The 23,092-nt window shown below is 41.3% G+C and overlaps 1 protein-coding gene across 5 annotated transcripts in view; it reads left to right on the top strand.

Moving 5' to 3' along the window:
- Positions 1 to 23,092, top strand: part of NFIA (nuclear factor I A) — a 690,308-nt gene that overhangs the window by 577,084 nt on the left and 90,132 nt on the right. For all 5 annotated transcript variants that reach the window (XM_074221294.1, XM_074221297.1, XM_074221295.1 and 2 more), the window contains one exon: positions 18,217 to 18,345. In XM_074221294.1, the coding sequence (XP_074077395.1) occupies positions 18,217 to 18,345 (129 nt within the window). The remainder of the gene's footprint in view (positions 1 to 18,216; positions 18,346 to 23,092) is intronic.

Here is a 23,092-nt window from a genome sequence, read left to right as displayed (position 1 = left end):
TCTCTCTAGGCTACTGCTGCCTATACACAACACCCCATGTCCCTCTGACATGCCTTTGTGAGAACTTTCTTCCCAAATGTTCTCTTTCTTCATTTTACCTCTTGGAAAAGCTAATAGCACTGTTTGAGGTTCAGGTCAGTAGTTCTCTCCTGCAAGAATTTTCCCTAATTTCACCCCGTGATTCATGACTCCTCAATATCTCCTCATATATGCTCATTTTGTTTCTCCCAAACAGACTGCAAACTCCTTGGAAGTAGAGCCTCTCAGCCTTGTTCCTATATATCTCCAAGCCCTTGCCTAGGGTATTTGGGGGGTATCTTGGGGATCGCGGCCCTTGGTAGCTGAATTGCTCATGGTTGGAGATGGCCAAGAGCAGATCCAGGATCCACTCACTCTAAGTCTGGTGCCTTTTCCGTTGTTCCGAATTGCCAGAGAAAGCTATGTCAGACTCCTAGATTTAGACTAAAAAAAGAAACTTTGTCCTCATCTAATCTAATCCCCTCATTGTTAATCCGAGGAAACAGACCCAGAGAGATTGAAATGATTTCCCAAGGTCATCAAAGTAGTTAGTGGGAAATCTGGGCTATAGCCATTGTACCATACTGCCTTTAATCACTGAGCCAGATGAGGGGAAAACTCCATCGTCATATTTGAGTTCCTAATGCTTCAACTACTTCAAGTTTTTGGAAAGTGATAAGGAACTCACTTGGTTGGAAACATCCATTTTCAAAGAACTCCCCTCCTCCAAATAAGATACGTTAACCCAGGGGAGGCAGCAAAATGCCCAGGCAGCTCCCTTGGATACCCCCAGACACCAGACACTTGCCCCTGCTGGGTTGTCGTTCAAACCATCTAGCAATGGGCTTGGGGTGGGGGGGCTGTGTTGCTGCCTTACACAGAACATTACAGTAATGTCTCTTGCTCCAGCCCCTTTCATCCAAAGATTTCAAACACATCATCAACTCATCAATTAATCAAAGGCATAGCACCCATTTGGAGATGATGGGTGAATTACATCCTGGGAGATTGTGAGAACTCCCATCAGCAGAGTAAATCAGAGACCTTCCTGATGGGATTCCTAAGCAAAACACCAAGAACTAAAATGGAAACAGGAAAAACCTAGGTGCTAGGCACTGAAGAGTGCTGAAATGGATTTCTCAACTGGGGGAGGGGCAAAATTCAAGAGGAAAATGGTCGCTTTATAGCCAGCCGTCTCTGAAACATAATGAAAAATTAAATTGGAGTAAAATGACTGAACTCATTTAAACACAGTAATTGACTCGTCTCTTCAGAATGAAGTGTTTGATGACATGGCAGCCTCCCTCCCGATCTGGGGAACTTTGCAAACCTTTCTTTACTGTGTTTTTGGATGCCTCCACATTCCGTAGCTTCTTTCCTAGTTTTCCCAGACTCATCCATCTCCTTTCTTGACCCCCCTTCTCCCCAACCCCTAACTTTCATTTATTTCTAAGCATTCACGTTACATTTAGGCTGATATTTCTAATTTGGGCTTCTTCCATTAGAATCTAAGCCTCTTGGTGGTAGGGGAGTTTCATTCTGTGTCTTTTTACTCCCAGTTCCTAGCATAGTGTCTAACATGTGGTAGACAATTAGTAAATATTTGTTGGGGTGGCTAGATGGCACAGTGGATAGATCACAGGCCCTGGAGTCAGGAGTACCTGGGTTCAAATCTGGTCTCAGTCAATAATGACCTAGCTGTGTGGCCTTGGGCAAGCCACTTAACCTCATTTGCCTTGCAAAAAAAATAATAAATAATAAACAAATAATTAAAAATAAAAATAAAAGTAAATATTTCTTGATTGATTTGGCGAATAAGCAATTGGATGGCTGTGGGCTCAAGGATATTAGCTATGTGATCCTTCTTCAAGTATGGGTGGTACTAGATAGTCTCTAAGGTCGCCTTCAGCACATCTGCCCAACCCAGTGTTCTTTTTCATTTACCCCCCTACAATTCAGGCTTTTCATATTAGTTTATTTTGTTATTTGCTACTTTAGAAAAATAGTTCTGATTTCTTAACTTGGCTTGGCTTCTTTGTATGATAACTAAACCCAATGAAAGGAAGTTGATCCTGTCTTTTAGACTGTTAGAAAATCACCTGGCAATCTGAAATCCATCTTGTATCTCATGTAGAACCTGTGTAGAACCAGATTATACTGGTCCTCTAGCCAAGCCAGCCAGTAGTCACTTAGCATTGATTAGAACTCAGGGGTGATGAATCCCAGGGTGTTATATTGAGTTATGGCTCACACAAATCGGTATTTCTCATCTGCTTTTCTGCCATTTCATGAAGGAGAGTAAAGAGATTGAACAAAATGGCTGCAGTGGATATCTCATGTTCCACCGGAGTCTAAAGTCTACGTAGGCAGCTTACACATAGCAACAAATGGGAGTGGAAGCATTTAAGTATTTAAAAGTAGCCGGGATGTGTAGTCCTTTGTTCTAAATTGGGTCCTTTCATTTTTGTTCTTTGAGCTCTTATCTCTTCCTAGGAATCAAACTTGTATTTAATTTTAGTTGCTTTTGGCCTCCAAAGAAATGATTTTGTTTAGAGATTTTCAAAAATCATCAAAATACTATAAGGAGTCATTTTACTTCTTTTAATATGTTTGTTCCTCTTTCTTTACATGCTGCTTCCCATCAGCATTGAAGCTTTGAGATGTCAACTGTTTGGAAAATCAGTGTATTGTTCCAACTAACAAAGCAATTATAAGGCACTGGGTTGGGGTCTAGGAATGTGAAGACAAAATAAAACGGTAGCTGAATTCAAGGAGATTACATATTACTGGGGGAAACACAGTATGTACATTTGTAAGTAGATACATAATTGATGCCAATCAATACAGAGTCATTTCAAGGAGGAGAGTGCTCATTACTGGAGGCATCTTGTGTAGGAACTGGCACCTAGGCTAGGTTCTGAAAGCCCTGAATTTCCAAGGGCAAGAATGAGGATGGAGTGTATTCCAGATGTGGAGAATTATTTCTATTGAGATACTTTTTACTAGGCTCCAGGACATTGTCTCCATATTTGAGGAATTTTTTTTTTAGCAGGTAGTAACAAATTAATCAGTGTCTATCCTCTTGGACTGTACAGTAGCAAATTATCAAAAAATAGACTGAAAGGCAGACAGATTTCCTTCAAAAAGATCCCATTTTATATTAATATTTCTTGATGATTGTCCTTGGGAAGTCATTAACCCTACTGAGAAGAGGATGGTAGTATCTCAGAGTCCATCTATTCTAGTCCAGCCCATTCTGCACCAAAACCCCCTCCACTCTGTTCTCCACAAGTGATCATCCAGCCTCAGCTTCCAGACTTCTAGTGAAAGTGAACTTGCCACCTCAAAGGCAACTATTCTGCTGTGGGAAAGCCGTGGTTTAGTGCCTCTTCTGATCCCTTTAGTAATCCGGAGTTCACCCATGTCATCTAGGGCAATCCATTCAGTTCTCAGACATCTTTGGTTGTCTTGGAATTTTCTCTTTGTGTTTGAAATCCTTTCTCCCTTTCCCTTATCTCCATGGGCCCTAGATTTCCCCCCCAGAGGAGAGAGTCACACAACATACTTTATATTTTCCTTATACATAATAGCCCTTCAGATACTTGGAAACAGCTATCATAGCACCCTAGGGCCTCTTTTCTCCAGGTTAAATGTCTTCCAGTTCTTCTAATTGATCAGATATTCAAGCAACAAACATTTATTAATCACCTACTGCATGGGAGGCATGTTTCTAAGTGTTGGGGATGTAACCCTTGACCTCAAGAATCTTTCATTCCATTATTTATCTTATTCATTACCCTCAGGACTATTACCAAATCATAGAACTATAGAGTTGGAAAGGACCTCATTGGCTATCTACTTCAGCACATGTCTGTCACAAACAGTAGGCACCTAATAAATTCTTGTTAACTGACTGACTTCATGACAAGAATCCCCCTATACCATATTTAACAAATAACCAGGCTCTGTTTGAAGATCTCCCACCACTTTCTGAGGCAGCTAAGTCTAACCTTAAGAACTCTACAATTGTTAGAATATGCATTCTAGGTGGTCATGACACCATCTTCCTTTCTGATCTTTAGTCCTTTCTGCAAAAGGATCATAGTTATAAAAATGGAAGGGACCTTAGAAGTCATTCAATCCAACCTCCACATTTTATACATAAGCAAACTGAATCCTCAGGAGGTCATATAGCTCATAAGTGGCAGAGTCAGAGTTCAAACCCAGGTCCATTGACTCCAAAGGAGCCACCCTTTTCCCTCCCTAGAAATACTGAACACATCTCTACTAATGTGAATCCATAGCCTTTCCCAAGGTTTTGCAGTGGTCTCTCTCTCTCTCTTCAGGTTTATTACATGACTGTCAAGAGACAGTATAGGGACCCATCTAACCAGTCACTGGATTGGCCTGTTGGGAAATTTCTCTCAAATGATTGGAACCCTCATTTAGTTCCAGAAGATGTGTGAAAGTGAGACTGGAGTGCTAACTCATGTCTGCAAAGGAAAATGTCAGCTAGAAACAATTTTTAGTTTAAACCATCCCTAAACTTTATGATTTCGGCAAACTAGCCAAAAAAATGCCTTTGTGTGAATTGGAAACTCACTGAATCATAGTTCTAACTCGAAGAGGCCCTTACAAGCATCTGGTTCAACCCCACTTATTTTACCAATGAGGAGACGAAGCTCCAGAGGACCGAGAAAAATCAGGGTTGGGAAGAGAAGAGTTAGGAATCTGACTTCTCAGCCCAGTCCTCTGTCCAATGCAGTAGACCAAGTCCTGAAAAGCAAACTACGAAGAGGGAGTGAAGATAACCCAGTCTGTTGTCCTAGTTAGAGGGTTACTCTGTAGAAGGAGAGAGACAAGATGATCCCCAAGCTCAGAATGAGGAGCAATGAGTTTGAGTGACCGAGAGGCAGATCTCTGGAGAGAAGGGAAGAAAATCCCCTAGAGCTGCTAAAAGCAGTAGGAAATTGCCCTAGAAGGAAATGACTTCTTTCCTGGAAGTCTTCAAGAAGAGGTCAGATGACCCCTTATGGGAGTGTGATGAAGGGAATTCTTTCCATATCATACTAGTTGACCTCTGGATGATTCCTAGCTCTAAAGTCCTAGGAGCCCAGAAATTGAGATCAATAAACATCTTTATGGGCCTATTATGGGCCAGACACTGTGCTTTGCGTTGGAATTAGGGGAAAAAAAACCTACCCTGCCCTCAAGAAACTTCTATTCTACTAAGGAGATACACAGATAACTAAATCTAAACTATATAAAAAGTAATAGTAACAGTTGTGATTATTGTTAATAACAACAGTAACTAGCATTTAAAGTTTGCAAGGTTCTTTGCCAGGGCAGTCTCATCTGATCCTCATAACAACCCTGGGAAATAGGCGCTTGCGATTAATAAAAATGATAATGATATGAATGGTGATGGTGATAGTGGTGGCGGTGGTGATGGTGAGGATGATGATGGCGGTGGTAATGATGATGGATGATGATGGTGAGGATGATGATGATTAGCATTTAGAAGGTGTCTTAATCTTTGCAAAACCCTTTTCATTCTCATTTGATCCTTAGAACAGCAATGAGTGGTAGGGTCTATTATTACCCCCATTTTACAGATAAGGAAACTGACTTATCTGAATTGACACAGCTTGTAAGTGTCTGAGGCCAGATTTGAACTTGGCTCTTACTGACTTCAAGGCCAGTCCACCATTCCACCTAGCTGCTTGAATAAAAAGTAACTTTAATGGAGCATTGGGAATTTGCTATTAGCTGGGGAAGCAAAAAAAAAGGTGTCATGAAAGAGATGACACTGGAGCCAAATCAGAACTGGAGTTAGGAATTCCAAAAAGTAGAAGTGAAGAGGGAGGATATTCCAGGTCTAAGGTACCATTAATCCAATGATGCTGAGTATGGGGTTCAGCATCTTGGGGATCAGCATGTCCCCCAAAGCAACTGTAGAGACCACATTAGCTTAATTGAGAGGAGAAATGTTGCCAAGCACTTACCCTTGGGGTCAGATAAGTTATCTTTAATAAAATACTTCCAGATATGAAGGCGGTTAAGGAAACAGCATGGTTTTTACTAATTGCGTTCGTAAGTAAACTGACCTATCATTACATTGTCACAAAGAGTGACGCTGAACAGAGACACCCCGCTAATCCTGAGCAGATACGTATTTAACGTAATTAGACAGACACTGTCTCTTTGTTGCTTGGTGCATTAATCACCAGGAAAAGTCCAACTTTCCCTGAGATGGGTTTTTTCCCCTCTTTTTGATATGTCATTGTTGTGAGAAAACCACTTATTTTGTCAAGATATTGTATTTGGGAAAATGACAAATGGAGCAATGAGATGTAATAAGATCCTTCTCAGTTTGATTTTCAGACGGGCAGCTGGGAGGGCCGCCTTAGTGAGCTTTTGACAATCAAAAGACAGGCAGTCATTAAGTTCCTACTATGCGCCAGATACTGGGGCTGGGCCCTGGAGATGTGATTACAGAAGTGAAACAGACCCTCCCTTCAAGGGACTTCCATCCTACCAGGGGGCTACATCAGGGTCAGTCAATACTGGAGAGATCCACAACACCACACAACACCCCAAGACCATCTCCATTGGCCGCCCTCTATCCACCCCATGGAATGCTGCTCTCCCTAGCTTGACTTCTCAGCTAAAATCCCACCTTCTACAGGAATTCTTTCCTCTCCTGACCTCCCCCACCTCCATTACCCTAATGTTTCCTAAATATCCTGAATCTATACATATATTTGTTGTCATATTGACTCTTTGAAGAGAGGACTATCTTTTGTCTTTCTAAGTATCCCCAGAGCTTAACACAGTAGGTCCATAATAAATGTTTATTCGCTGTCAATCATGAGGAAAGATACCAACAAAGGGGTGGGGTTAGGAAATGCATCTTGAAGGGGGTACTAGAGATTCCAAGGAGCAAAGGGGAGAAGAAAGAGAATGCCAGGCAAAGAATGGGCTAAGGCTTGGAGGGGGTAGATAGAATGTTGTGTGTTTACAACAAACAGATAAGTTAATGAGTCTGGGAACATAGAATGTGGAAAGGAAAGTCAGGCTAGAAAAGCCAGCTGACTGAAGTTGGATTATGTCAGACTTCCCATACCAAACAGGGCTGCTGGGTGTTGCCTCAGGTTCAAATCCTGTGTTTGTCTGTCAAATAAGGGTCTTCCTCTTTACCTCCCAGGATGCAGTTTTCCAGAGATTTCATGACTCTTGATGGGACCCAGAGTTCCTTTCCTTTAAACAGAAAGAGGAAGGAAGAGAAGAGACAAGGAAACAGAGAGAAGGAGAGAGCAAGAGCCTGAAATAAAGAAAAAAGAGGGAGGAAGAGACAGAGAGTGAGAGGGAGGAAAAGGGAGGAAAGATATGGAATGGGAAGAGACAGTGATGGAGAGAGAGAGACTGAGGAAATGAAAGAGAGGAGAGATATGGAAGATGGGAGAAATAGGCAGAGACACAGAAAGTCAGAGAAAAAGATAGAGGGAATGAGAGAAGGTGAGATATGGAAGGGGGAGAAATAGATTCAGAAAGAGAGAGGCAAAGAAACAAACTGAAATAGAAAACATGAAAGGAGAGATGAAGAGAGAGAGAGGCAGAGAGATAGAAACAGATTGAAGAAACAAGAGAGAGGAAGACAGATGGAAGGAGGGAGTGAGAGAGGTGAAGAGAAAAATTGATAGAGAAGAAACAAGAGAGAGGAGGAAAGAGAGGCAGAAAGATAGAAAAAGATGGAGCAAGAGAGAAGAGGAGAGATATGGAAGGAGAGAAAGAGAGACAGAGAGAAACTTAGAAGGAAATAGAGGGGAGGAGAGATATGGAAAAAGAGAAACACACACACACAAAGGAAAGGGAGGGAGGGTAGGCTGGAGCGCGGGAAAGAGGAAGGGAGGGAGGACAGAAGGCAGAGAGACCTATTTCTGTGAAACATCTCACGTTGAAATGATGAAATATGTTGCCCCCTTCCAGCTTTCCCAGGCACTGCCTCCTTTGGAAATTAATTTGCTTGTGGCAGGGGCTCTGAAGTGGCTTCAATGTGGATCACCGCCCAACTGTCTCTTCCTCCTTTCCCTGTGACTCCAAGGCCTTTGAAGGAAAAGAATGGAGTTTCTTGAGGGCTGCCAGGCAGACTTCAGTAGGTAACAGGTGGAGGTCATGGTGTTTTATTTGTGGGGAAGAACACCGTGCAGAGATGAGAAATCAAAAGCTCCGCCATAATAAGGTTTCGGGAGGAAAGTGCTGACAGGGTCCCGTGTCTATTCCAGCTGACAGAACCTTTTCTAGTGATCATTACTTGATTTCACAGTTCAAGCAATTTTAAGAGGCTTAAAATGATATTTCTCTCCTCTCTCCAGTGTTTCAATCAGTTTCTAATTTTGACGTGAAACGAAGTTAGGCCCCTCGTGGAGTGTCAAAGGCCTGTCCAGCCTCCCCGATAAAGTCTGATTGGAGGCAAGAGCATCCAGGGGTCTCCCACACGACTTTGCCCTGAGACCTCTTCTCTTCTAATTTCAGTATCCCAGTGGATTGAATAACCTCCTTGATTTGAATCCTATTTTATTAACATTTGATTAATGCAAACTCATTTTGATTTGTTTTCCTCCAGAGGGTCCCTCTATTGAAACAGATCTCAACCCCTCCACCTGATTTTCTCATCTGGGGGACTCTTCTCCCATCTTCTCATAAACACTATTCAAGGGGTGTCTAGGAGTGTTTCCATCCCAGCTCCTGTCAGTGAATGAACATCCATGTGGTACATGGGTCATCCATGAATTGTCTCTCCATTTACTTGATCATCTCTCTCATCTTCGTGTTTCATCTGCCTAGTCTTCAAGTTTCCTCACCTAACCAGCTATTTTTCATGTTTTCCCTGAAACATTCATAATTGTGTCATCTTACCTTGAGGGCAAAACCAAATCATTCACAAATGTAGTGATATTGATAGTTGTGGAATGACTATGATAGTCGATTATGATAGTGCCAGGAAAACCTGGGTTCAAATCCTGCCTCTGACATGAGCTGACTGTGTGATCCTAGGCAAATCATTTAATCCCTTAGTGTTCTCATTCTCAAGATAACATAGTTCTATTAAAATACAAGCACTGAGTAACCATATTTGTTGTAGGAATTAGAAATGGAATCTAATCCAGTTTCCTCAGTTTACAGAGGAGGAAATTGAGTCTCATTATGTCCCTGAGGGAGACATATAGTATAAAACCAGTTTACCCAGGAGATTTCTCTGCCACGTCCCCCCCACCTGTATTGGCTACTGTGGTCTTACTGATTAGAATTATGCCTCAGTCTCTAGTTTTCTCTAGCCCCTCTCTGCTCTGGGGCTGTGAGTAGTTCTGAAATGATATATTGAGATCTCTAGGTGATCTCGGTTTCATTTACTTGGTGGCATTCCTTGTCCTGATCAACATGAGGCTGTACTGGGCTCACATGGATTTCTGGTCATAGATTGAGATTAAGGAGAACCTTCACAGACATCCTGTTCAACCTCTGAAACCCATAGTGGTCAAGTGAGATAGTCTAAACTCACCCAAGTAGCAGGCACCTGTTAGAACCTGAACCTAGGGCCTCACCTCCAAAGTTAGGTCTCCTGCCATCAGAATCCATTCAATCGAATCTTTCCTGGGTACTTCTGTGTCTCATTATACAAGTTAGGTATTGGATGCCATCCATGGTCTCCCAGTAATTTTCTCCACAGGAACTTTCTGCGAATTGATACCTCCTTAACTGAATCCAAATCCATAGGAACAAATTTGGGGGTCTCGCATTTCATCAGCCCCCTCCCAGGATTATCTGTCATAAAAATGTAGGTATAATAAAACTATGATTACTGTGTATGGTGTGAAAGCAGAGGATACTTCCAAGAGGCAGAAGACTTTCCTCACTAGCACAGAGACCCAATATTTGCAAAAAGATGAATCCCACTGGAAAACATTTCCTTTCACTTTTTTTTCTGAATAATCCATTTTTCTGAATAATCTCATTACCAAACTTGAAGAAGCCATAAATATCATGAGACCCTTTCAGACACTCAGGGCTTATTTATAGGACATTTACTACATTTGGACGAGTAAGGGGAACCCTTTTAGAAATGCATTCAGTAGTAGTGGATGCTCATTTTGCCTTTGCCATTGTCAAAATTATTTTAAAATATTTTCATATTGTAGGGGATCAGGCTGAATATCTTATTTCTTATACCCCTTGAGATGATTAGTCATTGCTGTTAGAATTGATACCATTAGGATAGATGGTGTTTTTGCATCATTGAGCCTAAGAAACCCCAATGGGTGTGATTAATAAATGAGACCATTTGCATCTTACCATTTAGTTACCAGAACCTCCTTCTCCTATAGTTTTTCTATACAAAGAATCTCAGAATTGTTCTAGAACAGTCATCATAACTTTGACCAAAGACCATTGTCTGTAGTTTTTTCCAAGGGGTCTATCAACCGTGTTATATGCCAACCAATAAAAAAATGAATGCATTCATGGCCTAAATTAGGAAAGGTCTAGAGGCCAGGACTAACTAAAGAAGGGAAGGTCCTTCTATTCTCTGCCCTGGTCATAAATAGCTGGTGTGTTGTATTCAATTCTAGGTAACAGAATTTATGGAGGACTTTGATAAATATAGAGTCTCCACGAGGAGGGCAACCTGCCTGGCAAAAGACCTTGACTTGATGTAAAGATTAATGCAAGGAATGTGGAAAGGAGAGAACTCATACAATCATGAAAGATGTCTTCAAGCATCAGGTGAAAAGAGTGTGCTGTGGAGAAAGGATTTGACCTTCCCTATTTGACCCCTGAAGTCAGATCCAAGAGGAATGTAAGGACATTGTAGAAAGGGAGAACTAGAATTTAATATCAGGAAAAAGTTAGGAATTACACTTGGCCCAAAGTGGACCAGGCTGCCTTAAAAGAGCATGGGCTAGGCAGCTAGGTGGCATAATAAATAGAGCACTGGCCCTGGAGTCAGGAGAAGCTGAGTTTAAATCCGGCCTCAGACACATACTAATTGCCTAGCTGTGTGACCTTGGGCAAGCCACTTAACTTTTGCCTTAAAAACAAAAATACAAAAAAACAGATGAGTATGGGCTTCCCTTCCCTACAGGCCGATCTTCAAGCAAAGTGTGGCTGACCACTTTTCACGTACACTGGACAGGAGTGTAGTCACTCAGTTCCAGATTGGATTGCATAGCCTCTTTGTTCTCATTCAGCTCTAAAAGTCCATGATTCTCTAATTACCATGTAGAGGAATCCTGCCTCTGAGACTTCAGAGCTGCCACCTAAATTTTCTGAGACTCGGTTTCCCCATTTGTAAAATGGGAATAGTGATATTCAGCTGTCCTAACTCAGGATTATTAGTCCTAGTCAGCAAGCACTTATCCCCAAGGGGCTTCTTGAGGTTGCTGTTATCATTATTGTCATCATTACTGTTTCACCTTATTTGGTGACCTTTTGCAAGTCACTTCTGCTCTAGGGCTCTTGTTTTCTCTATCTAGAAAACAGGAAGTTGGACTCAATGACCTCCAAGATCACTTACAATTTCAGATGCTTTGATTCTCAGTTTCCGAAAGATTCGATTTCCTCATCAGAATTGGAAGAATAATAATGGTGATGATAAGGGTAGCCACAGCAATAATAACCCTACTCAAGAAACCAATGAATCATTCCACAAGCATTTATTTAGCATCTACTGTGTGCTTGGGTCTGGGGATATAAGTATAATAAATGAATCTGTACTTAGGGAGTTTACATTCAAACTAAAATCAGAAAATGAGTATAAGGCCCTTTGCAGACTTTAAATCACCTTTTCAATGTCACTTGTCCTTGTTATGGTTTCTACTCTCACAGATGGAGATCTTAGAGGCCTCGCTCTCATCTTACCCATCTCTGATCCTCCTGAGAATTCCAACCCTCCTTTCCCCTATGGCATCATGCCCCTTCCTCTGCTCCTGTCTCTCTCTTCCTCCTCTGCACCACCCTTTCATCTGGTCTATAAACTGTAAAGTGCTCAGAAGAGGGGAGCGATTGGCAGAGTTCTGGTCCCAAACCTTCAACAACATCCTTGTGAGCCTCTCTAATCAGCCTCAACATAGAGCTGCAAAGTCAAACCAAAATTGCAAGCCTTGCTGTTTTTTGCCCAGGGTCCTTTCCTAAACCTGGCATGACTTGGGATCGAAAATTATAGTAACTGGAGTTATGGTGCGTGGCTCGGGAACTTGGAAGGAAGTTGGGCGTGCTAGTTAAATCTCCTTGGTGGTGACTTGAATTACGTGACCAGCACTTAGACAGCAGATAAGACAAGGTCTTGCTGACCTTAGCAGCATTTCCTGGGGTAATTTTCACAGAAGAATGAGTTTTTGAAGGATTTCTTCAACATCTTCGGTACTAACAGGATTTTTCCCCCATTTTTATTCACCATCTAGCATTCCTTTCCATTGCCACTGCCTGTGGGAAATAATTGTATTTTACTGTGATCGGTTTAAGGGAAGTCCCCTCTGCCCATTAATTTTTAGCTCCTCTGACTCTCTAAAAATAGGTTCTTTTCACTCTCCAACAAAGAGACATGCTCCCCATTCTTGTCATCCCCAGGGAACTTTCTTCAAGTCTTAGCTGTGGAATTGTTGTTATAAAAATATGGAACTTTCTTCATTTGGGAACTGAAATTAATTACCGGTGTGGGGTTTTTTTTTAATTTCTCTTTTATTTCTTATTCACAGCTGTGACTCACTTCAGTTATGCGTGGGGTTTGTGGGAAGTTGTTAACTAAAGACAGCTTTAAATCAGTGGTAGGGGGACTGGCTGAAAAGAAATGCAAACTGTGAACTGAAATGAAAAGGATTCCCAATGGTTAGGTAGGGGTAGAAGGAGAGCTTGGGGAAGGCCCCTGGAATCATTTTGCCTTCTCTGCCTTTGAGACACAAATGTGGTTTAGGAGAAAGTGAGCTTGACCTGGGATAGGCAGATTCCTAAGTCAAAATACTGACTTGGACCCTGCAAGTGACTTCGGTCATCTTCTAAAGCATAGGAACATCAAGCTGATGGTTGGTCAGGGGACAGAAACACAAACCCTCAGGAAAGTTTTGACCCTATGGCTTCATTTCTACTCCTATAGAATCCTGATTTTTTAAAATATTTAATTTAATTATTAAGTTTCACATTGACTCATTAAGAAAAAAGGTTTATGAGTTTAGTTGTGAGCTTTGTAACCTTTGAAAGGCAATGTGGTGATATGAACTTGGCGTCAGGAAGACTGGCCCCTGACATGTACTGACTGAGTGAGCCTGGGAAAGTCACTTAACTTGCCAAGGTTCTCCTTGAGAAGGTTCCAGCCTCTAGTGGTGAAGGGTGCTTCCTGACCATAGATTTCCCTCTATCCTATTCCTCATCATAATTCTGTCATTGAGATTGCTATTAAGGCGGCCAGGTGGAGCAGTGGATAAAGCACCGGCCCTGGAGTCAGGAGTACCTGGGTTCAAATCCGGTCTCAGACACTTACTAATGACCTAGCTGTGTGGCCTTGGGCAAACCACTTAGCCCCATTGCCTTGCAAAAAAAAAAAATTGCTATTGGCATTTTACAAATGAAGGCACCAAGTATATGAAAGCTTAATGGCCCTCCTAGTCATCCAACTTTCTAAGTCCTAACTCCCAAACCAGAATTTTTTTGAACTTTTTTGGGGGGAATTGGCAAGGCAGTGGGGTTAAATGACTTGACCAAGGTCACACAGCTATTGAATATCAAGTGATGAGTCAAATTTGAACTCAGGTCTTGCTGACTCCAGGGCTGGTGCTCTATCCATTGTGCCATCTAGCTACCTCTCTTTTGAACTTTTGAGTCAAAATTGCTTCTCATACCATGACATGGTCCTGGTTGTGACTTTAAGTCTAGATGCTACCACCAGCAAGACATGTTATATCTCTGAGATGCAGTCTCCTCCATAATAAAGTAGAGGTAGTGAGAGTTTCACTGCCAAGACTATTTGAAGGAAGACAGTTTGTAAAATTTAAAGTCTTTTAGAAATTTGAGCTGAGGTAGGAAAGAATTTCAAAAAGGAACACATGGCCAACAGTCACATATGGTGCAGAAGATCTAGGCTGGGATGCACAGAGGAAAAGTCATTAGATTTGAAAGAAAGAGGTCATTTGATTTATTCTGGAGAGTTGCTCCAGGCAGGATGATGGGGACAAAAGCTGAGATAGGTCATATAGGGAAAGAATAGGGCAGGTAGGTGGCATTGATAGTGGTTAAGTCACTGAACCTTGCAGTGTGACCTGGTCATATTGTTTCACTCTCTTTGCCTCAGTTTCCTCATCCATCAAATGAGATGGAGAAGGAAATAGTAAACCACTCCAGTATCTCTGCCAAGAAAAATCCAAATGGGGTCATCAAGAGTTGAACATAACTGAAGAGTACTGTTTTAATAGTTAAAGGACCTAGGTTCATATCATCTTTCTACTACTTCCTTGTGTGACTTTGGACCGTTTCAGGCCTCTAAGCCCCTCTCTAAGATTATAAGCTGGCCCTGAATAAAGTGCCAACCTACACTGATAAAGTGAATTTCCTATGTGAAAGAGTCCTTATCCTATTTTCACACTTGGGATTTTTTATCTCCTCTGCTATCCTGTCCCCCAAAACTTGAGATTTTTATGACAGTCTGGTGAAGAGGATGAGGTCCAACCTTGGAGTCATAAAGAAAAGGGTGTAAGTTGCATCTTTCTCACATTCTGACGATGCGACCCTGGGTCAATAACCCTTCACCTTCTCATGCCCAGTTTTCTAAGACTATAAATTACAGAGCACTTGCCGATTAGCATCATTCTAGAAAGTTTGTTTTAGTTGTCAAGTCATTTCAGTTGTGTCCAACTCTGCAGGACTCCGTTGGAGAATTTCTTGGTAAAGATACTAGTGTGATTTGCCATTTCCTTCTTCAGCTTATTTTACAAATGAGGAAATTGAGGCAAAAAGGATGAAGTGACTTGCCCAGGGTCACCCAGCTAGAAAGTGTCTACAATTGGGTTTTAAGTCAGGAAGATGAAGCTTCCTGGTTCCAAACTCACTGTCTTTCCCACATCAAGTGAAATCACAGGACTAGACTATGGGGTCATTTTCAGTTATCTTAAGGCAGGCCCCTTCAATTATCCAGACATGCTTTGTGAAACATCTTTGTTTCCATGATTAATCAACATAATGTTTGCAATATGGAGCTGATGGTTCATGGGTAAATTAATGAATGGAAGTCCAATTGTAATTAAAAATTATACTTAAGTTTCATGTTCTCTTGCTGTCGACACATGATCTAAAGTAGACTAGCCTTTTTAATTTTGAGCCCATAAAATGAGAATATATCAAACTGATTAACTAAGAATGATGGACCTAAGGCAGGTTCTAATGAATTGAGTGGCTCATTTCCATTCTTAGATGATGTTTTGTCCTACGTATTTTGAGGGATATTTAAAATCATTTCCCTAATACATTGCAATGAAAAATGATTCAGGATAGGAGATTATCATGCTCAGATTTATGTTACCAAACATACTCCATACTTCTTCAGATTCAGACTTTCATTTTCAACATAACTATTCTGTGTTGGCAATGCTGAGGCAAACTGGGAAGCAGCATAGCTTTTTCAAAACAAGGTTATAGAGTGACTTCATTTCCTACATAGTAGATCTAACTCACAGTGGACTTTAAAGAGAGTTTTTTTTTTAAATTACACTAATAAATTTGGACATCAGAACCCCCAAACGAATTATAATCCATTGCAGTTTCTCTTGATATCACCCAATAAAAGGGCAGCTAGGGTGTACCATAGTGGATAGAGTGCCAGCTCAAGTCATAAGTCCAAATCTGCCCCAGATATTTACTAACTGTCTGATTCTGCACAAATCACTTAGTTCTGTTTGCCGCAGTTTCCTTATATGTAAAATGAGTCAAAGAAGGAAATGATAAAGCTCTTCAGTACCTCTGCCGAGAAAACCCCAAAACAGGGTCATGAAGAGTAAGGTACCACAGAAACAACTGAACAAAAGCTCATAATTTCCCCAATATGTATTTGCATCTGTTTTTAACTTTTAGTTTATACAGTCCCCTGAGGCACTATATGATTTGCCCAGGAGGAAGCAACCAAAAGCAGAATTTGAACCCAGAATTTCCTTTCTTTGTGGCTAGCTCTATATCCATTTTCCTGTATTACTCCTTATATTTGAACATGTTTGCATTCTCCTGCAATATTGGAGATCTCTTTCTTCTTTGAAGTCATATTCTGCCAGGTTACCACTTTTATACACATCCAGAGGGAACTCAAAAAGAGGGGAGGGGGTCATCTGATGGAGGGATAAGGATGAATCTGCACCTTTAAAACACGGGCAGAGGTTGGTTATTTGTTTGATCCTTTCTGAGAAAACCTGTGGGCAAAGCACTTGGGGAGAGCCATCTCTACCTTTGTCATTCTCACACCTATGACTGTAGTCCAGCTGTGATACATGCCAAAGTGCACCCCTCAATTGAGATTGGATTCCTCTGGCATATTGACTTTGAATTAGAGGACCAACAGTATTTAGGCTGACTCCTTTGATACCTTTCTTTCAGTTTTGACAGGATTTCTTACATCTAAATTTCTGTGGTTTTAACAGAATTGGGAGAGGCTTATTATAGGGTATGCTATTCAGAGCAACTACTGTCAGAATAATTTTCTGAGCTTTGCCTTACATGAGACCACAGCACAGAGATAACTGAATGGCATTGGAGCATCCTCTCCCTAATGTCCATTGGAAATACAGTGTAGGAGAAAGAACACTGGGGTCAGAGAATCTGGGTTTGAACCCAGGCTCCACCACACGTCCTGGCCTTCTCAGTTTGGTTTGTGTTATTTCCTTTGTCTCTCCTCCTCACCAGAATTCGGTTCTTTCAACTGTAGAAAAGGGGCGGGGGTTAAACTAGATAATCTCCAGATCTGTGATTCTAAGTGGGATAGAGGTTTTCTAGGAAATCTAGATACTAATATTTCAATTAAGTAATTTTTAAAAGTTAACCATAGAAGTTACCTTTCCAAATTGTACATCAGAAATGATTAGTTTCTACAAATGAACTCAGAATAACAATTGTCAAGTATGGGTGTATCAATTCACCTAGCTCACTCTACTTAAATCTTGTTCTCCATAAGTTAATAAGTTAATTAATAATATTAATATAACATAAGTTAATAAGATCAGAGGTCAGAACAGAAAGGGCCCCAAGAAGGCACATCATCTAGCCCTTCATTTTCCCAGGGAGAGAATTCAGTCCCTCAAAGATAGAGGCTTTCCAAGATTATACAGGAAAATGTGTGCAAATGAAATAATTCATATAAAGTTCTTTGCAAGCCTTTAAAACCCTTTAGAGATGCCAGCTATTACTATTTTCTAGTCCAACCACCACCTCACTTTTTGGGTCTAAAAGGGAGCAGATTCTCAGAGATGCTCATTGTCTTGCCCCAAAGTCACATTGTTAAGAGTCAGAGACAGGATTTGTACCCAAAGACGGAAGCTCCAAATTCAGAGATCTTTCCATTTTATCATGTGCACATAGCATGGAGGTATAGAGCTCATAATGACGGCTTCCGTGAAGCCTGGGGAAATCATGGAGAACATAAAAAAAATCAAATAAAATTTTACTTGAATAGTTTTGACAAACAGAGACCAACAAATATTGGTCCTAGAAAGCTCAGATAGGTATCATGGAAAACATATAGTATTTGGGAGGTGGGGCATGGGGTTGGTCAGAAGAACATGATCTAGAAACCAAGGCACATTGACTGCTCACTATGGGTCTTAGTTAGAACTCTCTAGGTTTCCATTTTCTCCTTTGTAAAGTCATATGGTCGGACTGCCTGATCTGCCCTTTCAACTCTGAACTTAGAATCTGATGGACTCTGGGTCTCGGTTTTCATCTCTGTAAATTGAGGCATTTGAAACAGATAACCCCCAAGTTCCCTTCCAGTTGTAAAAGTAAGATAATATACTCAAAAGCCTTTGACAAAGCATGAGGCTTCCATTTGCTGCCATTTTAAATTTTATTTGTCTGTCCATGTTCTCGGGCTACTCCTCCAGCCTCTTCCCTACTGCATTAGCCCATTCGTCCATGACCTCACCTTATTAAATCGAACTTATCGATCATTCTTGCCAGGGATGCCGTCGCCAACCACACTAAAGAAGTCAGAGAAGTCTGGTTTCAGCAGCCCCTCACCGTCGCAGACCTCCTCCCTGGGAACGGCATTCACTCAGCATCATCGGCCTGTCATTACAGGACCCAGAGGTGAGGCTTTCCCCGGGGGACCCACCCTCAGTTGTGTGGAGGCAGACACCCATGACTCAGCCCCCAGGGATCAGCATGAAGGTTGATGGAAAGCCATTGCTAGAGGTCTTATTAAATACTACTGTGATGCTTTAGTCCTTAGGGATGCCAGGACCATTTCAGTGACACAAAGATGGGACTGGTTTTCCATACTTTGAGTCATTTCAAAGGTAAGAATATATTTCAGAAAATGGTATTCAGGCTGTGTGGTGGGACTTTTTAAGAGAGATGAAGTCTGGGACAGAGAGAAGAAGTAAAAGGAGGGGTGATAGAATACATATTGAACAGAAAGCTAAGAAAAGGATTCCTCTGAGGCCACAGTAAAATGGTGCTTGCCCTCATGAACTGTAATCTCTTCCTGATGATGGGTGCCTCTTTTTTCTACCAAATGCTTTCCAATCTTCTTCTTCTTTATCTCTTTATTCATTATTTTGTGTGAGCAACACAGTTTTTCTGGTTTCCTTCTGAAATGGTAGACGTAGAGGGCCTGTCTGGTTCTCATTGTGCATCATTTGGGTCTTGTGTACTTTTATGGTTGATGATGAAAATGTGTCCACAGCGAGCATGATTTGTATTTTGCCGAGGTCACGCTCCTAGCCTCCAGCGAATGTCAGCAAGTCACTTAACTTGAACATAGTGGAAGAGAAAAATTCCTATTGTTTTGTTTAGGAGGGGAAATGATGGTTTTCTTTAGTGGAGGTGGATCTTTGGACTCAACTGGCATCAAAAAACACATGTGGAAAAATTATGTTCTCATCTCCTTTGACTTTGGTCAAAGTTGGCCTTTCCTTTTCTTGGTTTTTCATGGTGCACAATCTAAAGTTCACAATCTAGGTCCCTTCTCTAAAACTGAATATCTTTCTAGGTCAGGAATTCTTAACCTTTTTTGTATCATGGATCCCTCTTGGCACATCTCTGGAAAAGCCTACAGACTTTCTCAAAATCATGTTATTAAATTTTTTAAGGAAATGCTCCATTTCAATTAGAGTTTAGTGAAAACGGAGATGTAATTTTTTTTCCAATTCAAGTTCGTAGATTCCATGAAATCTGCCCACAGTAGATCCAAGACTAAGAACCTTTGATCTAGAGGAAACTTCATAGTTCAGCAAAATGGTGCCATAGAAATTCAATGAAGCTCACCGTTAAGACAAAGCCCAGAGGACTTTGAGTCCATCCCAAGCCTAGAAAAGAACCCCTTCTCCTACAAGGGGATCACCTTGCCTTAGAAGTCTTGGGAAGTTTTGGGGAAGCAGGGTGGTATCATTGCTTAAAAAAGAATTACTGGAGCTATTAGAATAGAAATAGTGAATCCCAAGCTGAAAAACATGGGCATGATAGAACCTTTCATCTGAGTGCTGAATGGTCCTTGGAAGTGATGAAGTCCATCCCAGTTCCTAACAAAAATCCACCCCACCAAACCCCCAACAAGTGGTCATCCAACCTTTACTTGAAAAGGTCAGTGAGAGGAAGTTGCCCAACTCCCTAGAGAGTCAATTTAATTCACTTCTGGATGATTCCAATTGTTAGGAAGTTTGTATTTTCATTCCACCAAAATCTACCTTTGTATCAAACTGGAGAAAGAAATGACATCTGACTTCCTGAAGAAAAGAGGTCAATTAGCCATTGGGCTGTTGTAAGAAAGATGATCCCCAGTTTAGCTGAATGATCAGTTGATTGACTGATACTCATTCCCTGCTTCCAAGAGCATACTGATCAGTGAAAGAAGCTCCATTGATGCTACCTTTGCACTACAGCCAGAGAGGCTCATATTGTTGACGAGGGCTTGTTTTCATTATTTTCCCTTAAATTAGTTGAACAATGACTTGAGGCTTAGCAAAGTATCCTAGATGGAGCCCTGGACCGAGAACCAAGAGATTTGAATTCCAATCTAGAATCTGCCAACAAACTCATTGGGAAAACCTTGAGAAACTCATTCCTTTTTCTTCATCTCTGGGATTAGGAAGTTTGTGGTCTTGAAGGATTCTTTTCATTCAAAAATTCTGACACTAAAGAATTAACCTTGTGGGTGAAATTTACCCAAAAGGTAAACTGAGTCATGTTCTCACAAAGCATGATCAAGCATAAGAAGCAGTATAGTAATAATGGAAAGGGTACTGTGTTTGGAGTCAGAGGTCCTACCTTTGTTTCATCCTACCTGTGTGATCTCCTGAAGCAACCCATTTCATATCCAGATGATTTGGGTAAAATGTTGCTTTGATTGTTTTCCTGAAAATTAACCTCCTACTACCTTCTAACAGCTTCCCCAGCTGGTTCTGGCCTCTAGGGCAAAGCAGAATATGGATAGTCCCTCTTGCATATTTTGACAACCCTTTAAATACTTGAACTCTACACTTCTCTCCACTACAATTCCCCAGGGAACAAACTAACCAAAACTTACCCAATTTTAGTGCCAGATCTCCTTGTTTAAGTTAGTCATATACTCACCACATTTCCAATAAACTTGACACTGTTTAGACACCAGCTAAGAGTCTAAGTGAGGGGGCGGCTAGGTGGCGCAGTGGATAGAGCACCGGCCTTGGAGTCAGGAGGACCTGAGTTCAAATCCAGCCTCAGACACATAATAATGACCTAGCTGTGTGGCCTTGGGCAAGCCACTTAACCCCATTGCCTTGAAAAATCTAAAAAAAAAAAGTCTAAGTGAAAAGAAAGGAGAATAGAAATAATTATGTACTAAGACCTATGCCAAATGACAGTGCTGCCAAAGCAAACAAGGCCCCACCTCAAGGGGCTTCCATTCTACTGTGAGGTGGCCAAGGGGATGGGGAGACACATGTGTCTAAATAATCAAGTACAAAATACTTGTGCTGCAATTGAAAGACAAATAATAGAGTATGGAGTGATAGGGAAATGGAGTGGTAGTGATGCCCTTGAGGAGATGCAAAGGGGGGTGAGAGGTAGGATTACTGCAAGAGGAGACAGGTGTGGAGGGGATTCAGGGTAAGAAGAGCAGCCTATCTACAATGGGAAATGAAATATCAAAAACAGGGAACATAAAATAAAGCTATTTGATCAGGAAAAGAAATGTGTTTCATCAATATCCAGAATCTTTAGCCAGATTGGGCTTTCACTGACCAACAAAATAGTTTGTATTTTAGCCTTATGGGTACCTGGAAGCCAGTGAAGTTTCTTCCAAAGGCAGATTAGAGATACCAGCACATTCTGATTCGTGAGGAATAACTCTCTATCAGTGTTAGTTGTTGGTATAACTAGTCAATATTATAGGAAGGATTTGAACCTGACCCTTCTTTCATTATATTATTCTATTATATATCATATTTTATTATATTAATACATAAATCACGCTATTTGTGACCATATTGGGTTCATTCTTTTCAAAAAAAAAAAAATCCATGATCTACCCAAACCACACCCAGTATGAGCTGCCATTTTGGCAGAGACCTTGAGTGGCTCCACTAGTTCCTGACATTAGATAATCAGGTTTTTCAGAGTCTCTGGTATCATAACCACTTCCCTCCTCATATGCTAGAGGTGGGAATTATGGTCTAATAACCCCAGTAGCTCCTTGGTTTCAGACTTCTGCGGCTTGGAGAAATCATTTAACCTCATGGCCTCAGTTTCTCCATCTGCATCCTGGGGATAAGACTGGACCACGTCTTTCTCCATGTGGTCGAAATTAGTTAATGTGGGTAAAGCATTTCCAACTTCAATAGAGTTGAATGAAGAAATAAGCTTTCCAGTCCAGGCAAGCAAGCCTCATATATTACAGACAATTAGCGAGCACTTTAAGCTAATGGTGGGCCGAGCTTCCAAACGCTGGCCTTGACTGATGCGGAAAATTTCAGTCACCATCAAGTATTTAATTATGACGATTCTTTATTTGTGGTAATTGAAGATCATTCTTGCTTTTCTCTCCCCTCCTCCCACATCTTCTTTTTCCTGAGCTATGAAATCCTATAATGTTTTGAGGGCTGCTTTAGAGGCAACTATGGACTGACCAAAGGGCTCAGAGTTGGAAAACCCTGATTTGAACCCACTTCTCCCACCTGGGGGGAGGGGGGGAGGCTTCAGGCATCTCACCTGGATAGGAAAGCAACAACCTGTGAGCTACCTGGGAATTTGTAAAGGCAGCATGTCTTCCTCTCTTTGTGACTTCAACTCATTATTCATTCGGGGTTCAAACAGAAGTCAACCTTTCTTCCTTGTGACTTGAAATGGGTTTTTTTTTGTTTTTTGATTTTTTTCAAGGCAATGGGGTTAAGCGACTTGCCTAAAGTCACACAGCTAGGCCATCATGAAATGTGAGGTTGGATTTGAACTCAGGTCCTCCTGACTCCAGGGGTAGTGCTCTATCCACTGCACCACATAGCCACCCCTAAATATTTATTTTCAAGGAACCTGCTCCTTACCAGGAAGTCCACTCTCCTTCTTTCTAAACATTGCCAATTCTTTTCCCTGTTGCTGATTTGGCCTTTGCCCTCCTGATCATCCTCAGGTTTATTATCTTAGCACAAGCCCTTGGGACTTGCCGGTCTTCAAATCAGTAGACTTTCTTCTTTGGCTTACATGTTCCAGAATTCTCTTTGGAAAGACTGAACCAGCCCAGATTTGGTTGGATGAGGGTTTCAACTGTCAGTGACAAGACTCTATAGCATTTTCTCATCAGGAGAACAGACCCTCTTCATCACTGAAAGTCCTTTGTTGGAGAAAACAACTTCCTGCATTTAAA

Source organism: Macrotis lagotis, chromosome 2, assembly GCF_037893015.1.
Source record: "Macrotis lagotis isolate mMagLag1 chromosome 2, bilby.v1.9.chrom.fasta, whole genome shotgun sequence".
Lineage (NCBI taxonomy): Eukaryota > Metazoa > Chordata > Mammalia > Peramelemorphia > Peramelidae > Macrotis > Macrotis lagotis.
This window is presented reverse-complemented; position numbering and strand designations above follow the sequence as displayed.